The 19,161-nt window shown below is 35.8% G+C and overlaps 1 protein-coding gene across 1 annotated transcript in view; it reads left to right on the forward strand.

Annotated features, from left to right (window-relative positions):
* The first annotated feature begins 259 nt into the window (after positions 1–259).
* eIF5B (eukaryotic translation initiation factor 5B) overlaps positions 260–19,161 on the forward strand; it is a 29,930-nt gene continuing 11,028 nt past the window's right edge. Inside the window, exons 1-17 of the mRNA XM_073085458.1 lie at positions 260–490; positions 572–634; positions 825–982; positions 2,494–3,680; positions 4,088–4,255; positions 5,258–5,389; positions 6,165–6,383; positions 6,756–6,869; positions 7,177–7,404; positions 8,061–8,243; positions 8,641–8,802; positions 9,253–9,383; positions 9,960–10,092; positions 10,550–10,657; positions 11,119–11,283; positions 11,679–11,786; positions 12,217–12,378. Coding sequence (XP_072941559.1) covers positions 444–490; positions 572–634; positions 825–982; positions 2,494–3,680; positions 4,088–4,255; positions 5,258–5,389; positions 6,165–6,383; positions 6,756–6,869; positions 7,177–7,404; positions 8,061–8,243; positions 8,641–8,802; positions 9,253–9,383; positions 9,960–10,092; positions 10,550–10,657; positions 11,119–11,283; positions 11,679–11,786; positions 12,217–12,378 — 3,468 coding nt within the window. The 5' untranslated portion in view covers positions 260–443. The remainder of the gene's footprint in view (positions 491–571; positions 635–824; positions 983–2,493; positions 3,681–4,087; positions 4,256–5,257; positions 5,390–6,164; positions 6,384–6,755; positions 6,870–7,176; positions 7,405–8,060; positions 8,244–8,640; positions 8,803–9,252; positions 9,384–9,959; positions 10,093–10,549; positions 10,658–11,118; positions 11,284–11,678; positions 11,787–12,216; positions 12,379–19,161) is intronic.

Consider the following 19,161-nt stretch of genomic DNA (forward strand, 5'->3'; position numbering starts at 1 on the left):
TTCGAGTACACAGACTGAAATAAGTGATATGCATAATCATTTATTTATTGGATAAATAATATTGGGAAAAGCGAAAATTCTCAAATGAGGAATTAACGTGGTTTTAAGCAATATAGCAAATTTGTGTTAAAGTTGAAGCACATAAAATCAGTTCGCATTTTAGTGTTAAAAAAAATAACGCAGTGCGTGTGATCTTAACTTTTAGAAAAGTAAACCATAGACTAATATGCTTTTCTGTCACTGCGTTTACGAGTTTTACGACATTGACATTCTTGACGTGAGTAAGAGACGAACACGACGACGTCGACGAGCAATCAAGAATATATTTCGGCTACAAGTCCATTTTGTGGATTGATTACGTTTCACATGCTAGAAATCACACAATACTCGGATTTAGAATATTATCTGCCTGGCATTGTGACTTAATATAACCGCCAAACACGATGGGGAAAGCTAAAAAGGGGAAAAGAAATCAGACGGCCGAAGACGGGTAAATTTCTTTCTATAACATATGCTGCCGACGTTTTATTACAATTATCACTTAAAACTCTTATAATCCGACTTGTTTCAGAGACAGCGATGTAGAAACTACCACCACTGAAAGTTTAAAACCGGCGCAAAATAAAGGAAAAAAGTAAGTAGCTTATAGGTTATTAATAAAAAAAATTGTGACTTTTTATGCAATAGTTGGCTGGCACAGCCTTTCATCATATTAAACATTACTTATCTTTAGCAACTTATGAACGTATCATACTTAAATTAGTTTTTTGGTTGAACTAAAGAAGGGAAATAGAAAGTTGTTTTCTAATATGCAATGTTTTTAGGATCATAGCTGATAGTGAGGAAAGTGAGGACGAGAAGCCAAAACTGAAAGCTAAATCGAAGAAGTCGATTGATTCTGATGTAAAGGAAGTCACAAAGAATATTAAGAATGTATCCATTTCAAACAAGGCTCAAAAGAAGAAAGCTGAGAGCAGTGAAGGTAATGTCTCATTGTTATTCATTACACAGGAAATATTAATGATGTTGGTTTTGGGATGTTATTGGTTAATCATCTTATCAGATGATTATCATCACACCATACGGCTCAAAGCATATAAAAGCATTTAAGCATGATCTATTTCACTATATTGTGATTTTAATTAAACATTAACGAAACTGGTTCAATTTCATTTGCAATAATTCTCATCAACCAATTACCATGTCTCTACTGAGCATGCGTGAGAAAGGGTCCAGAGTGAGAAAGGTTTCGCTATAAGTGTCGATTAGCAGACTTCATGCTCCTTTGAGATCAATTCACCTTATTCTGTTGTGTTTCTTATTTTGTTGTAAGAACTCGGAAGTTTCCTTGCAATGTTTTTCTTTACTATTAATATAAAGGACCATAAATTTCAAATATGCAAATTTCATATATTGAAAAATCTCAGGTGCATGCTGTCATATCTCTGATTTGAACCCCAGACCCCCATGTAGTATGTCTGAATTCCAAACGACTAGTTTCTCACTGCTATAAATAACTAAATTGCAATAATTAACTGGTACCAATTAAAAATATCTATGTGATTGTGAAATTTATTATTTTAAAAACCTCATATATCGCAAACAAATATTTTGTTTTTTACAAATGCCATTGTTGACACTTAGAATACTGTCTGTCCAACTCACATCATTGTTACTCATTATTGCTTTATTGTTGCATTCATTAGTAACTCAGCTGCTACAGATCATATTGACTTTCAGAAGTCATTGAATAGAATAAGGACATGTTACATCTAACCAACCTAACCGTGGCCATGAATTATGGCAATGTAATTTTGTATAATTTACATGTTTTACATAAAAGTGCCTGACATCACTGGTAGGTACAGGACGGTAATACTAAGGAGCTTAAGTTAATAATATCTTAAATATTCTAAATCCTTAAGAGAATTTTAGAGTGGGTGCAAATCTGCCGAATGCGACTCGAATATGCTTGTTTGCAAAAAGCTCATGACCTGCGTGTATGGATCACATAGCATGTTCTGTTTACATACAACTAATGCATATGTTTAAATGATATAGGGAAAAATTTACCTGCTAGATCTCGACTTGCAACTTGCGAATTTGAGTTGGATGTTAGTTGTTGTTAACAAGGCACTCCAAACAAATAGTCAGTATTCACGTTATTGCATAGTGCATTTTCCAGATTTCTATGTAGCCTTAGAGGGAAGCAAAATTTCAGAAATAGAAAGATCTAATATTGGTGATGGGCGATAAATTATTTTATAAAGCACAAGGCCTAAGTTAGTTGAGCTAAAAAAATCCTGGATTCACTACATTACTGCCCAATTTCATTAGCTATTCAAATTTAATATTGACTGTGTTATATGTTGTTCAGTGTGTATTTTCTAACTAAAAAGGATAGATGAAACAAGAGTAGCAGCTAACATGCTGCCTTAGAATAATAAGTATACAGTGAAAGTGTCAGAAATCATAACTCTTTATTTTTTATAGATGAATCAGCTGATGATGAACCAGTTCAAAAATCAACTAAGAATAAAAAGAAGGAAGAGAAGAGTGCTTTCTCATTATTAGAAATCGAAGATTCAGGTGATTCAGCTCCTGAAGCACCACCATCTTCTGACGAGGATAAACCGGTTCAAAAGCAGACACAGAAAAAGGCACAAGAAAAGAAAGAGCCAGCTGGTAAAAAGGGGAAAAAGGCCAGAAGAAAGAAAGATGATAGTGATGATGATTTAGAAAAGGTATTGGCAGAGTTGGAAATGGAATATTCGGGAGTGAAAAAGGAAGCCACCCCTGCTCCAGTTGAAAAAACTGAAGAAACTGAAAAACCACAAGAGGCAGCTGAGGAGAAAACTAAAACAAAGAAAAAAGCTAAGAAAGAAGAACCTAAACCTGAGCCAGAAGATGAAGCCGATGATAAAGGTAGTGATAACGAGAATGACGTCACCATTAAAACTGCCGCTCAAAAGAAAAAGGAGAAGAAAGAGCGAGAAAAATTGAAAAAGCAGGAAGCCAAGAAAAAGGAGAAAGATCAAGAAGTTAAAAAAGAAGTGACTGAAGCAAAAACACCAGCAAAGGCACCAGAAAAGAAAGTAGACACTAAACCAGCAGAAACAGAAGAACCTAAAGAGCCAAAAGATCCATCTGAAGAAAAAGATGGCGAAGACACTACAGCGGGGGAGGGAAAGAAAAAAAAGAAAGGTGACAAAGGCGATAAAGGTGATAAAGATGATAAAGGTAAGAAGGGACCTACTAAGAAGACGATTGCTGCAATGCAAGAGGCTTTGAAAAAGGTCAAAGAGGAAGAAGAAAGACTGAAACGCGAAGAAGAAGAAAGGTTAAAGCAAGAAGAAGAACGTGAGCAGCAGAGGCTCGAAGCGATTAGGTTAGAAAAAGAACGAAAGGAGCGGAAAAAGCAAAAAGAAAAGGAGAGAAAAGAAAGACTTAAAGCTGAGGGTAAGTTGTTGACGCCCAAGCAGAAAGCTGAGAAAGCTCGAGCTCAAGCCCTGCTAGAATCATTGAAAGCTCAGGGCATTGACATCGGGTCAGCTGAAAAGAAACCACCGAGGCCAGGGACTAGGATTAAGCCAACTAAATTGAAAACGCAAATGTCACAAGAAGCACCACCAACCCCATCGGAAGAGAAGAAAGTTGAATTACAAGTTGTTGACAAAAAGGTGTGTAAAGTTTCCATATTAATCAATGATTTGAATGTTTGCACATGTGTCTGTTCTTTAATACTGTTTGTAACTGCTGTACTGCTGTCTGTATATTATGGCAGATAAACTTACATGATGTGTAGTTTCTTAATCCTTAGGTTGCAGTCCAACTGTAATTAGCAACAGATGAGAATGCTATTATGTTTGAGAGTGGTCACAGAACACAGATGTCTATATCGTCCAGTAATAAATTTTTATTGATAGATGATTGCAGGATTTGTAACTTTTATAAACGTCATAATAGAAAAAAAATATCTATTTAGTGTAAGTGGCCTCGGCCGTTCTAATTAGATCAATAAAATAAATAAATGTGTGTGTATAAATGTATATATTTAATGTTTATTCGTTCATGTGTATATCAATAGGAGGTCCAAAAAAAACCTGAAGAAAAGAAAGAGTCCGACAATGAATCTGTGAAAGATGCGTGGGATGCTGAGTCTTCTGAAGATGAGGTGGAACCTGTTAAAGAAGAGCCAACTCCACCTCCTGAGGAAGTAAAGAAATCCACACCTGCAGAAGAAAAAGCTAAAGAGGTATACTTTATGCCTAGATTAAACTAATCTATTTTCTAAGCATACATAAGTATAGATATTTGACCGCCTTGTAATTGTAGGAAGCCATTATATGGCTTCAATTCTGTCAGCCATTTAAGGCTGACAGAATTAAGCCATTAATGACTATCATGGTGTAATTTACGCGGAACAATGCCGACATGCGCAGTTATGTGGTGCAAAAACTCGAGAACGAAGAAAAAGTGCGGAGAAATATCATTTAATTCGTTAATGCCCAAAAAAACTACATTTTTTTAAATATTTTTCAAACACGAAAATAGCTGACAGTGACAATTTCAATTGTGACAAAACTGGTTACATTTTCTTGTTTGGAGTGAGTTATATTTACTAATCTATGTTTCTAAGTAAATCTATCTATCTATCTTTTAAAAATTTGTTCATTAAGAGTTTGTCAATAGATAGGACAGAGACATTGCAGAACAATATCAACAGACAATAACACATAGTGTTAAAGGTTTCCTGGTTCTGATTAGGATTGCTTAAATTCTGAATTTTGTAATTTTACTATATCTTACCTTGTCGGTTTTATATACTTTTAATATGGTCGGTAAAGTAATGCGGATATCTTTAAAGTTTTAGTTTGACGGTTTTAAATATTATGAAATATTGTCGATAATGTAACGTGTTACTTATATAAATGGCATTTGTTAAATAAAATAATCTAGGAAATTTTGAATATTGGCATATATTGCATACTAGCTGACCCTGCAAACTTTGTACTGCCTCAGAATTTATTTGTGAAATATATTTCATATTTACTCACCTTTTAAACCTTCCCTGGACTTCCACAAATAATTCTTAACTAAAATTAGCCAAATCGGTCCAGCCATTCTCGAGTTTTAGCGAGACTAATGAACAGCTATTGATTTTTATATACAAGACAAGACAAGATAGATATTGTACGTAAAACTTTAATTACACAACTGCTACTGCAATTATTCAGAAACAATTATTTTCTTACAGAAGGATGAAGAAGACAGTTCAGAGGAAGAAGATGGCAGCTCTGATGAAGATTCCAGTTCGGAGGAAGATTCAGACGATGAAGAAATGACTGACGCACAAAAAAAACGTGAAGTTATTCTCAAGAGATTAGCGGTACATTAATGTTGATACTCATTATCTATTCATTACTAGGTTTTGCCCGCAGATTCGCCCGCGTTTAAAAGAAAATAATATGACATACTAACATATATAAGATTGAAAATTCGTACCTTCATGGGAATGACAGTGGCGCCATCTGGCGAAAATTGGTCGTACCAACTCTGGAAACTTAGTGGGCTCATGGACAACAAAGTTGCTAAAGATCATCACTTGATCAAATGCATAGTTTACGATTCAATCCTTACTAATATCGATTAAAATAATCGATTTTTTGGTCCAAAAGATCGATTCTCCGATTAATCCATCTTAGATCGCCATCCCTAGTTCCCGTGGGATTTCCGGGATAAAAACTATCCTATGTCCTTTCTCGGGTCTCAGACTATCTTTCTACAAAATTTCATTAAAATCGGTTCAGTGGTTTAGGCGTGAAGTAGAGACAACCAGACAGACAGACAGAGTTACTTTCGGATTTATAATATTAGTAAGGATTAAATTGTTTTTTAAGAAAACATGTAATATTATTAGATTAGGGTCTGAATATACTTGTATTTCAACCTTTACCATATCAATTTTATTGTTATTATGATATCAATTTTACTCCCATTATTTTATTGATAAAACAATACACTTATAAATATTATTATGGTCTTCTTAAGTCTAAATTCCTATTTTAAATATAAAAAAGTGTATTTAATGTCTATAATATGTATAATGAGTGCAATATATATTTTTTTGTTTTGTCCTTTACATGATCCATACGTAATTCTAGAAACGTAAAGAAGACAATGAAAAGAACAAAGTGAACAACCCTCTACGAGCGGCCGTGGTGTGTGTCCTTGGTCATGTGGACACTGGTAAGACCAAGATCTTGGACAAACTCCGACGTACCAATGTCCAGGATGGGGAGGCTGGTGGTATCACCCAGCAGATTGGTGCCACTAATGTTCCCATTGAGAATATTAAGGAGCAAACTAAGCATGTTAAAGGGGTAAGTTATATGTAACAAATGGTATATTCTGTACATGTGAAATTCTTAGTTTCGTTCGAAGTTACAGCTGCTTCCTACTCCCGCATTTGAATGGATATTTGTTTTGGAGAACCTTGATAAGAATAAACAATTTGAGGGCTAGTTCACTCTTCTAAAGCTTCCCCAAGTTAACCACCAATTAACTAGTATAGCCCATTACGTTCGCCAGTTCATAAGCCCGTCCGAAAAATATTCGAAACAGTTAATCAATTTTATGACTATGAATTTCAGCTTATCTGAAGCTTCGACGACAGATGTACAGAATAAACTTCCAGTTTGTAAATGTGGTAGTAACATAATTGACAAACATTTCATTGTTTTTATTTCTTCTAGGTGAATGAGATCGCCTTCAAGCTTCCAGGGTTGTTGATCATTGACACACCTGGCCACGAGTCTTTCAGTAATCTGAGAAATCGTGGGTCTTCTCTCTGTGATATTGCTATTCTTGTGAGTATAACTTTTTTCTTTATTTTTTGCTTTCATAAAGAATAGTGAAGTTTTCAGAACTATTGAATTTTGTTTTTACTTAACAGTTTTAACTCGATAAAACTAAAAAAAAATTTTTACTTACGTTTATAATTTAAGAGAGATAAGCATATCAAAATATACAGGGTGTTTTTTTCTTCAAAATTCGCTATTTCTTATAGTTTAGGATTTGGCCATGAAGACTTGAAAAATTCACCTACATATTGTGAACTTTATATGAGAAAAAATATTATTAACATAAATGATAACAAAAACATAATATTCTCAGGTAGTGGACATTATGCACGGGCTGGAGCCACAAACGATCGAGTCGATCAATCTATTGAAGCAGAAGAAGACACCGTTCATAGTGGCGCTGAACAAGATCGACCGGCTGTACGACTGGCAGAGCGCCGCTCGCAAGGACGTGCGGGACATCCTGAAGCTGCAGCAGCCCAACACACAGCTGGAGTTCGACAAGAGGACCAAGGATGTGGTGCTGCAGTTCGCTGAACAGGTTAGTTTATACGTGAGAAGGGATTATAATGTCGTGTTATAATTTGAGTAGGCGCGTGCATAGGTTTATTTGAAGGTATTTGTCTATTTGCTTCGGTGGGGGGTGGGGGGGGGGATTAGTGACTTTCTTGTCACGCCTGCACGCGAAGAAGTAAACACCGTTCTTAGTGGCGTTTAACTAAACGATCATAGTGTGGTTCATTCAAGACGTCGTGTGCATAGGTTTGTTTGAAGGGATTTGTCTATTTGCTACTATGAGGTGAGGAGGGAAAGGGATTAGGATTGTTTCTTCTAACGCCCGCATGCGCAGAAAAATATTCCTTTCGTAGTGTCGCTGAACAAGATCGACTGGCTGTTGGAGTTCGAGAAGAGGACTAAGGCTGTTGTGCTGCAGATTAATACTATGAGGGATTATAGTGCGGTTAATTTAAGTTGGCGCGTGCTGGCTTTTCTGATTAACAATTCTTTGCTAATTGTCCATATCGCTATCGCTACAAATTACTTGTCGATTACCTTGCATGTATTGTGAGGATTTTTCCTTCATTATCGATTTTTACTGAATTAAAAGTTACACTAATGAGTTATATTAAAAATAATCAACAACCAATTTAATATGTTGTATATATGCAAAGTAATATAAACCTCAAATTTCTACAGGGTCTCAACGCAGCCCTATTCTACGACAACCCGGACCCCCGTACCTACGTGTCGCTCGTACCCACATCGGCCGTCACCGGCGAGGGTATGGGCAACCTGCTCGCGATGATCGTGCAAGCCTGCGAAGGACCCTTGCATAAGAGGCTTGTGTTCTCTCAGCAGTTGTTGGCTACGGTGCTTGAGGTCAGTATAAATAAATTGATACAAAACAGTCAAAACATTTATCTATTTTCTGTTTTTTTTTTTTTTTTTGGTAGCATCGATTTGGTTTGTTATTGACGTTCTTTAGTGTTGTTGATAAAAAATTAAAAACAAAAAAATATTTGGGAATTTTATTTTCTATTAAATTTGAAACTAACCTAACTTAACTTATAATATGTCACAGTCAAGTTCTTTGATAATTAACTGACTTATGTTAACTAACTATCAATGTCTCACTATTTTTTTTTTTTTTTTTTCAAAATATAATAGGTCCTACTGTGTTTGTTTAAAAAATATGATTTCATAAAATCAAGTATAATGTGAGTTTGCAACTGGGATGAACCAATATAAAACATACAAAAAATATGTTCTTGAACAGGTAAAAGCCATCCCCGGCCTGGGCACGACGATCGACACGATTCTCATCAACGGGACGTTACACGAAGGTGACACCGTGATCCTGGCGGGCACGGACGGCCCCATCGTCACGCAGATCCGCTCGCTGCTCATGCCGCAGCCCATGAAGGAGCTTAGGGTTAAGGTTGGTACACTTAATTATTAGGGTTTCGAACCCAAAGGTTAAAAAACGAGACCCTTTTACTGAGACTGCTGTCTGTCTGGTTTGTCACAGAACTCTATCTTCTAAACTAAACTGTAATAGATAGACACTTGGATTTTTTACAGACTGTAAAAATATTAATTGTCTATCTTTAGTTCATAGGGAGAGGGAGGAGCTATCCCATATTTTTTTCCTTTTGGCGTTTATTGGTTCAAATTTTCACAATGCATGAAAGCTGTACATGACACTAATTCGTGGAAATTTTAGTAAAATGACATAGAAATAATGGCATATCCAATTACAAAAGTACTAAAACAACTGTATTAAGTATGCCATTTATGAGATGGTTTTTATTCAAAAAGTAATAATTGAGTAAGGTACTACATTATGTTTATATACTTTAAGGAACTATATAAAGTAAATTGTTTTTAGAATGCGTACATCGAGTACAAAGAAGTAGTGGGCGCTCAGGGGGTAAAGATTGCCGCTAAGGAGTTGGAGAAAGCCATAGCGGGACTCAACTTGTTGGTTGCGCAAAAACCCGACGAGGTTGATGTACTTAAGTGAGTATTAATATTAAACGAAAAATAGAACAAAAAACAGTATTTTCTTGATAGTATGATTCGTCTTCGTCTGTGATTTTTTTTCTGTAAAATTAGTAAAAAGAGAATGATGTAAAAAAATTAGCTCCCAAATGTTGATCTACTTTCGTTATTATCTTTGTTATTTTTGGTTCTACCACAAAAAGTTATAGAACCAAACTTATAGATAATTTGGAGAATTTAATTGTTCTTACATACAATTGCCTGACGAATAGTTTGCCTGATAGACTGTGAAAAAGATTTGCGCCCCTTTTCAAGATGGCGTTCGAAGGACAAGAGTTGCAACCCCATAATTAATGTAACTTTATATTAACACTTCTAGACATCCAAAAAATAAATTTGGTTCTCCTGACTGCACGCTAAGGTATAAAAATTAAAAATGTCCAATAGACTAATAATAAATAAAGTAACATACGTTTTAATTTCACGTTATTCTGTTTATTTTAAAACCATGAAAGGAAAGCTATGACCTTAGAAACAGGAAATGTCAATATTACATATCGAAACCAATTTTATTTAAACCTATTTTCTTTCTAGAGAGGAGGTTGCCCGCGAGCTAAAGTCTGCTCTGTCGTCCATCAAGCTGACGGAGCGCGGTGTCTATGTACAAGCTTCTACCCTCGGTTCCCTCGAAGCCCTACTCGAGTTCCTTAGGACTAGTAAAATTCCTGTAAGTTGAAATTAAAAAATATTTTTCAGAATTTTAGCAGAAAGATAACCACAAGGAGAGAAGATATCCAGGAAGGTACTCGTTCATGTTATTGGGTATAAATTGCAAATTATAAAACGACAGATAAGTGCTGTACCTTTTTTGTATTAAAAAATGTCCAAAAGTTTGCAATGGTAAGATAAAATTTCATTATTTAAAAACAATCCAAACAGTTAAAGAGTCGTGATTGTCTTCTAAGGTAATTTTACTGATAAATACAATACAAGTCTTTCAACCATTACCACCATTAGCCGCAGAGATGAAAGATGTAAACATTAAAAAAAAAAGACAGAATATTTATAAAGTTTTTACAATAAATCAACATAAGAGATCCCTTTAGAAACATTAATAAAAATATTAGTTTTAATACAGCATTTTTTTATTCCATATATTTATATTCTTATGACTTTGTTCACAGTACTCAGCTATTAGGATAGGACCGGTGGTGAAGCGTGATGTAATGAAAGCCTCCGCTATGCTGGAGCATGACTCTCAATATGCTACCATACTCGCCTTTGATGTTAAGGTAAGTAGTATTATCTAAAAATACTATAAAGTAGTGAAACCTAATGTTCTATACAATAGATTACACACATTCAATCGCTTACGGACGCACACACATGCATTAATACGCATAATATCACATACACGCACATTAAAAAAACAAATACATTAAATACACACATGGGCATACAAATAATATGAAGACTCACTTACACTTTGTCGAAGCATGTCTGTTACGGATATGTCTTATAATACTTTTGAGCTTCGAACTACATTATATAGGTGGAGTATAATGTTACGCAAAATTATTTATTAATATATTAGTTATTATAAATTACAAATAAATAAATTACAAAAATAAATCACTTTTAACCTTTTTTTGTCTAACAATATATATTGAATACTATACAAATGTAAATGATATACTTTAAAGATTCAATTTATTTATAATTATGTGAACTTAATAGACCAAATTTCATCCAGATCGAACGTGATGCTCAAGAGCTGGCAGATCAACTGGGAGTGAAGATCTTCGCAGCGGACATTATATACCACCTGTTCGATAAGTTCACGGCGTATCGCGAGGAACTCAAGCAGAGGAAACGGGAGGAGTTCAAACATATCGCTGTCTTCCCTTGCAAGCTTAAGGTATATATTGCCGTATGTTGTTAGATACAGAAGTATTTTAGTACTATTGGGCTCAACGAGGCTGGACCGTTCAGCTAGAAAATAATTTTTGCGTTGCTCAATTAAGTAAAACATACCATAATACATATATCTATAATCAACAGTATAGCAACATATGGACATAATATTGAACAATTTATTGTAGTCATATATGTGGGCACTTTATTTGAACGCGAATGTAACCGTGCGCCATAGACAGAACTAAAATAATAAAAAATATTTATTATGTAACAAAAAAAACTAAATATTGTATTTTAAGTAGATACCTGTTCACTTTTTTAGAGTAAATATCACTAGGTTTATATTATTGGTAAAAAATAATGTCCATGATTCTAAAATTTATTAAATTCACTCAGATCCTACCTCAGTTCGTGTTCAACTCTCGTGATCCCATCGTCGCCGGTGTGATGGTGGAAGCTGGCGTTGTGAAAGAGGGCACACCTATCTGCGTTCCTAGCAAAGAGGTAAATATTACAATGTTCTATTGTTTCCAGTGTGTATAGAAACTGGTAATACTTTTTTAATTTGCACATAACTTTGAAAAGGCACAGGTGCTTTGGTTTCGAACCGCAGACTTCTATATCATATCACACCTAACTTCAAAAATACAACAATATTTATTACTAACTAGGAGTGACCGCGGCATCGCCCGCTTTTGTTAAAATATAACATGACATTAATATAACTGAAAATTTTTACCTTCATTGGAATGATAGTGGCGCCATCTGTCGAAAATTGGTCGTACCATCTCAGAAGCCGTCGTGGGCTTATGCACAACAACTTTGCTAAAAATCGTCACATGATCAAATGCATAATTTACGATTCTATTAAGGACATACAGACAAACATTCATTTTTATATATGTATATAAATAGATATAAATCTGTCCGTCAGTTCGTGGAGCTGGGGTTAGTGACGTCGATCGAGGTGAACCACAAGCAAGTGGAAACAGCTCGTAAGGGACAAGAAGTGTGCATCAAGATCGAGCCCATACCCGGCGAGTCGCCCAAGATGTTCGGCAGGCACTTCGACGAAACAGACATGCTAGTCAGCAAGGTTAGTGTATTATCAATATCATCAATACAAATATTTCATCAAATCAAAATCAAATCATTTGTTTTAATTTAAAAATAGGTTCTTTCACAGAGCACTTTTTGAATGTCAATACAACTACCACCACTTCACAAGGTGTTTCGTTATGGAGAAGAAGCGGCGAAAGAAACTCCATAACACACATCTTTAAAAAAATGTTTTTAACAATGTCAAACTTAACCTAATGGTACATGTGGAGCTGGAACTACTTCAGACCACACCGTTTTGTCAGTCAAATAATCACTTAGTTTAAAGTACGCTTTTTTACATAGCGCTTGTTTAACGACATGTTTGAGCTTTTTTTCTGTGAGATTCAAAATGTGGTCGGGTATTTTACTGTAGAAAATCAATCCATCAATCTTCAACTTTTTATGTCAACAAATATTTTATAAATCTATAATACAACAACAACTTACGCCAAAGGAGTAACATGTCAGGGGCAGAGGGAGCAGTTTGGGCAAAATCTGTATTTTCACCTATCATCAATAGTATCAATACTATCAGTCTATTAATATACAAGATCAACTCATTATGCCAGTGGCATTGTGCGTCGGATACAGAAGGGGCGATACCCTTTAGGAGGTAAAATTAGGAATTTCGTATTGTATGTGTATTTTATATAGGAAAAGCTTAAAAAATCAAGAAGCGCCCTCTGCCGGCACATTTAACAAGTGGCAGAATTTAAATAGAAGTATGTTTGTTAGGCGCCCACAAATTTCCGAGGCAAGTTTAGGGGACTGTTTCACCTGACTGTCTATTTTTTTTTGTTGACTATTTTCTTAGCTTAGATTTAGATACTCGCACGAATCAAGAGACTTCGTGCCTACCATCCTGCGCAGCGTTTACATACTTGTCATTGTTCCGGGAGTTACTCGTGCGATTATTCGTCTTTAAATTGGCTTTTTATGAGGTCAGCAAATACAACAATGTAAACAACCAACTCAGATGTATTCGATAGCCGCCATGAGGCTTGTTTGTTCACCGAGCTTTTACCGAAAATCAAAGGATTATGTATATGTGCGCAGTGTTTACATACTCCGCATTATTCATTGTATGTCACAATATTGACTTTATAAATATTGTGTTGTTCTTTTATTTAACAATATCAAAATTATCATTGAAATGAATAGTCATTCAAATAACTAAAACACTAGTCGTCTTTATGATGCTGTTGTCACAATAGTAAACAAGCAATAAATATTTCTACGGTGCTGTATAATATCATATACGTATCATATATGTATCATAGACACAACGCACGTTGTTAGTGTTATTACAATGTTTACTAACGCAATTACATCACGAATGAAACAGGATGGCGGCTTACGCGATTATAAAAAAAAATACATTACGTTTTTCGCGCATATCATTTTTACTTTTATGAAATTTAAACAAAAAATCTAATAGGTATAGTCCGCGTAAAACTGCCAGTCCGCTCTGAATATAGAAATGAATCGCGTCGCCATAGCAAATTGTATGACTACACCTGCTCGCAACGACTTTAGAGCGGATTAGCAGATTGGCGCGGACTATATTTCATTAACACTTAAAGGATTATTAGAAATAGTTGATTACAAAAGTCCTTCCTACCCCATTGTATGGGCTAATTAATTTGACATCTACAATAGCGTAATGCATGACTACGTTGATAACGTCACTATGGCATTCCCATAAAATATGGCTCATCGGCATTTCTATATTAGTCATTAAACTTCATTGGTATTGTTTGGTCTTTCCATATTACATATTTACAAAAACATCTTGTCAGCAGCGATCAGTAGGTATAATAATAATAAACTGTAATAATAAAACTGAAACTTTAATGAAATACTCAAAAGGAACACGCATAAAAAGAAATAATCTTATTATAGGATAAACTTTTGTAATTCTGTTTTAATGTGATTTTGAGCTTGCATCTACTTCACTAGTTCCGATATCGTAGGACTAATACTGTTACTCAAAGTTATTCGCAAATCATCACTTACTTTCGAACGGCCCACCGCCCGCTAAATTAAAAATTGTACGCGGACCACTGGTGGGAACCTCTGTCGTAGACCCCTTTCCATATACTGATAGGAGACCCGTGCCCAGCAGTGGGACAGTAAAGAGTTGAGAACAACAATATGCTCATTATACTATTTATCTAATTAAACTCTAAATAATTTTATTACGTAAATAGAAATGTTATTACGGTATCCTTCCTCTCTACGAAAATAGATTTGTAACAAACACAGTAGAATTATATAAAGAAAGTACAATACTAGGAACAAGTTTGTTCCATTCTATTTGGAATGTCTGAGCTAGGTCCGCAGTATTGAAGTTCTTTATTTAGACATCCGCTCTCTATCGATTGTAACACAAATATCTATCAATACGTTGTAGGGTTGCCAACAGACCAACGAGATGTGGGATATTCCGTTTTTATATAAAGTTTTTTAAAGGTGGTGAAATAATATAGTTCAATCAGGAAGGTGCCGCCGTCACACCTGTTTCTAGATTTTTTTTATAAAATGTTTTAGAAAGGTGGTAAAATTAATATTATTCAATCGGGGAGGTACCACCGTCACACCAGTTTCTAGAATGAAGAAGTTCGCACATTTCGATGAGAGGGTACGGATGCCGGCTGAATAGGTTTTGTAAAGTTAATACCACGTTCGAAGAAACGCACCTCTTGTCCCTCGGCCGTCATATTGAAAAATGGGTGGCTGCTGTTTAAAAAAATCATTATAAATTACAAAAAAAGTAAAATGAACTGTTTGTATTAGAAAAAAAAACGTCTTCAGCGCAACCAAAATTAAATTGTATTGTACCTACGTAAAATACGCGCGTTAAAAACGCAATAAATAAAAAAAATACGTTAGTTAAGCCTCGTCCTTATTTCGAAAACATCAAACATCAAAGGTGATCCGATGAAAGTTTTAGGGAATGTATATTATCAATATTGTTCGAGTGTTTTTGTTTTCGATTTGATTCTACCCTATATATCAATTCACGGGTCATTACACAACCACGATTATGATTATACGTTTGATGTTCAGATACAAAGTATATCTGTTATACATAAATAAAGTGACATGAATGCGTCTGTCCGTAATTTCAAAATAACACGTTTAATAATAAATATTTTTTGCTGTGTTAAAAATACTTGTCTGATCATTGTTTGTCTATTTTCATACGTTGTAGATAGACCGTACATACATAATTTTTGTGTATTTTTTGTCAAAATTCTCATACGGTGTTCTTCTCATATATTATTAGATATTGGACACACATTGACATGGACATTGGATTGGGAGGATATGGATATTGATACACTATATAAAGTGTATTAGCTTGTACATCCAAAGTTCATTCATAAAATATGCGCATCGCTAACGATAGGATATATGATATGATCAGCATCCGCTTTGCTGGGAACTACTGATAAATCTTAATGTCTGAGGAGGCTAAACACATCTTACTTATGCTCATTTTATGGAATTAGATTTACCAACGGACACCTTTTATTTTATTTTTTTGTTTACGAGGGGGAAACCTTCAAAAGGTACCCAGTGCCGTGGGAGCGACACTGGGTTATGTGGGATTCTTACCGCACTAAAACCCCCGATGGCCGTCCTCAGCGTTGCCAAGAGGATTCCGGGATCAAGGTGAGCTTCAGGACTCACCACACCGTCTGGTGTTTACGACGGTATGCAACCACACAACCATACCGCCGTCCTTCCCGGAGTTGCTTGCTGGACCGCTCGACTTCCCAATCTTGCCGCCCGCAACGCGGGAAGCCCCCTTTTAGTCGTCTCTTATGACAGGCAGGGGATACCGTAGCCCTATTCTAGTCCCGGGACTACAGGGACATACCAACGGACACCTAGTCTAACACTGTTTTGTTGTAATGTTGGCTGGTGCAGATTTGATAGTTCGGTTACAAACAGTGTTTGCCTTGATTGTCTTAATAATAATCAAATCGAATTATTCATCGTCTTGTATATAATTATAAATACTAAATAGGTAATGGAAGGTGGTAGAGAGTATGGTTCGATTGGGTTGGTACCACCGCCACACCTATTTCTAGTATGAAACAGTTCTTCTGCGTTTCGATAGAAGGTGGTGGCTTACAAATGAGGCGACTCTCTTAGTCCTCAGGATTGGCAACGCATCTATGATCGGCGTCAGGTAGGATCTTTTCTATGTGGAGTTGGCCATCAGCGGCGGTGATCACTTACCATCGGAGGACAGCAAGCTCGTTAGCTACTCCATACAGTTACAAGAAGTTTTTTTTACATCAACCTCAGATAGGATTACATATTCCTACGATACGTCGGCCACAGATGCGCCGCTACCCATGAGGACTAAGCTGGCACGCCTCGGAAAAGTATGTCTTCCTTACCACAAATAAAGACTTAGATACAACCAACAGTGTAATATCATATATGATAACACTATGATACAGTCATATATGACTATAAATATATTGCAGGCAATATAAACATACGCTGTAGAGTCCAAAGAGGTGATTTTAACAAATGAATGATTTGGTTTATGCCGAGTAGACGTTGGCTTGGATCCAGAAGTGCTAGTGGTTCATGTCGACCGCGTCAGAATAAAAATTTCCACTAAGTCAAATGGAGAAAAAGTTTTTGTTTTCATAAAACTGACTGAAATATATTGGTGCAATCATTGTTTTGGCTTTAACAGAATATTTCATTCAACTTACTGACAAACACACTTTTTTGGAGATAGAAAGGAGTTTTGATATTTTGTTATATATTTTTGGTTATTGGTATACTAAAATTGCATATTGCATGATGCTAAAAGAATACGCAAATAACAATCGATCGATTGCCGATTGATGACGAATACATTTTAGATTATCTGATGCAGATAGCCATCTTTGTTATACTCAATCATGGATCGATTGTTGATCGATTGAGATTTTTTTTTGAGCGCCCAGACGAATAGGTGGAAAACTGGGCTAACCCTCTGCGGAGAGGGAGGAGTAAAAATGCATCCAAGCACTTACAGTCCGCGACGGCCGGCGCCTGCGTCGTGTGGGGCTCGTGAAGGTCCTCCCTTCACGAGCCCCACTAAAAACTCTCCTTCGTCCTAGGGGACCGTACAGCCGATATCGGATGGCGACCTCTCGTTGTGGAACGAGAGGCGCTAGGAACGAGAGGCGCTAGATCGATTGATGTGTTGGCAGCCTAAAGGGGGATCCTAAATAGGCTACTACTACTTTTATATCAATTTATAGCTACAATTCTATAGCGATAGTATTTTTACCATAGAGCTTGTAACATATGTAACATACGACAATTTCGTTAAATATCGTGGTTGTGGTTGTCGAACCATGAACATTGGACAGTCCTATCTTCAATCATACAAGTGACACACATTTTGTGTACAATCTGGATGTTTGCGAAGTGAATGGAGCGGAAACAGTGTGTCGTGATCGTGTACGTATCGACGTTCTATTCGAATTTATGTTACGCGGCGTATTTATTAATTAATTTTTTATTAGTTGCACCAACAAAGTGTACACCATTTGATATTTTCGTGTCACGTGTGTTGTCTAGTATGTATTCAAACATCCTTGCGAATACTGTTATTTTGTTAATAAACTGTTTTGTTATTGTTAGTTAGATATTGCATCCCCAATGTGGTCCGCGACCTCCAATTATAGGACAATCTCCCCTCCCAGCCCGTCTTTCCTCATTGTTCCTAAATTCTCATTGTTCTAATTCAAAGATCTCATTGCGATGAAAATGTGTCCAAGTTTAATTAGTAGGTACTTTTAAAAACCGCAATTTATTTACATATTTTGATTAATATTTTCACGTTCATATTTCAACTAATCAAACTGACCTTCTACAGGTGCACCTAGAAACAACAATTGAACAGAAATTCCTTATATCATTAAGAAGGGATTTTCGAAAAATCATGACCTTAGGGAGCTAAGTAGGTTACGTAAGCTGAATTTCATTCAAATCGCAGAAGGTTGGCATGAATGACACCCCCACCGGCTCCATTGATCGCAGCGGGTCACTGGGTCGAGGGGATGACGCGTACAAACAGACGGTTCGCATCATTTTTGTGTTTGGACAGATTTATCTTAAAATAGATTTGATTGATTTCAATTATTTTTTTTTAATATCCTTAAAATGATTCGACTGGTGCAAGGAATACTTGAAATACAATTAAAAGTGAGATATAAGTAATTAATATAAAAATAAAAACCTGACTTCTTAAAATTATAGCCTCATTTTACTCTAATAAACTGACTCCTCACATGTTCAGTTTTCATAAATATTAAATAGCCAAATTTTGATAAAAATGTATCATGTACCTACATATCAGAATTTTAGAAAATTACTACTCTTTCAATAAATTCAGACAGATCGAGAAATAAGTGAATATAAAAAAGTAATGTGTGTGTACTGTGTACCTCTATGTACAATTGTATAATTATTTTTACAAACGACCAATAGACGAAAATAAATAAAAGAAATGGAATACAATACTAATTGAGACCAGTCTTCGATGGAGTGGTTCAAAAGATATTTCGTTCATATTTGCGCCACGCCTGCATGAGCTCAGGGTGTTGGCATGAATGACGTCGCCTCTCATTGATCGCTGCGAAGAGGTCACCGGGTCGGCTGGGTGACGTAGGTGCAACCTGCTGTTACTGTGCTGTTAAGGAAATTGTAGCTTTCATCAAGCGCTTGTGACTAGGTCATACATTTTTTTAAAAAA

The sequence above is a fragment of the Epargyreus clarus genome, unplaced genomic scaffold (genome assembly GCF_041222505.1).
Source record: "Epargyreus clarus isolate Ecla_fem2 unplaced genomic scaffold, WU_Ecla_fem_2.2 ptg000023l, whole genome shotgun sequence".
NCBI classification, from domain to species: domain Eukaryota; kingdom Metazoa; phylum Arthropoda; class Insecta; order Lepidoptera; family Hesperiidae; genus Epargyreus; species Epargyreus clarus.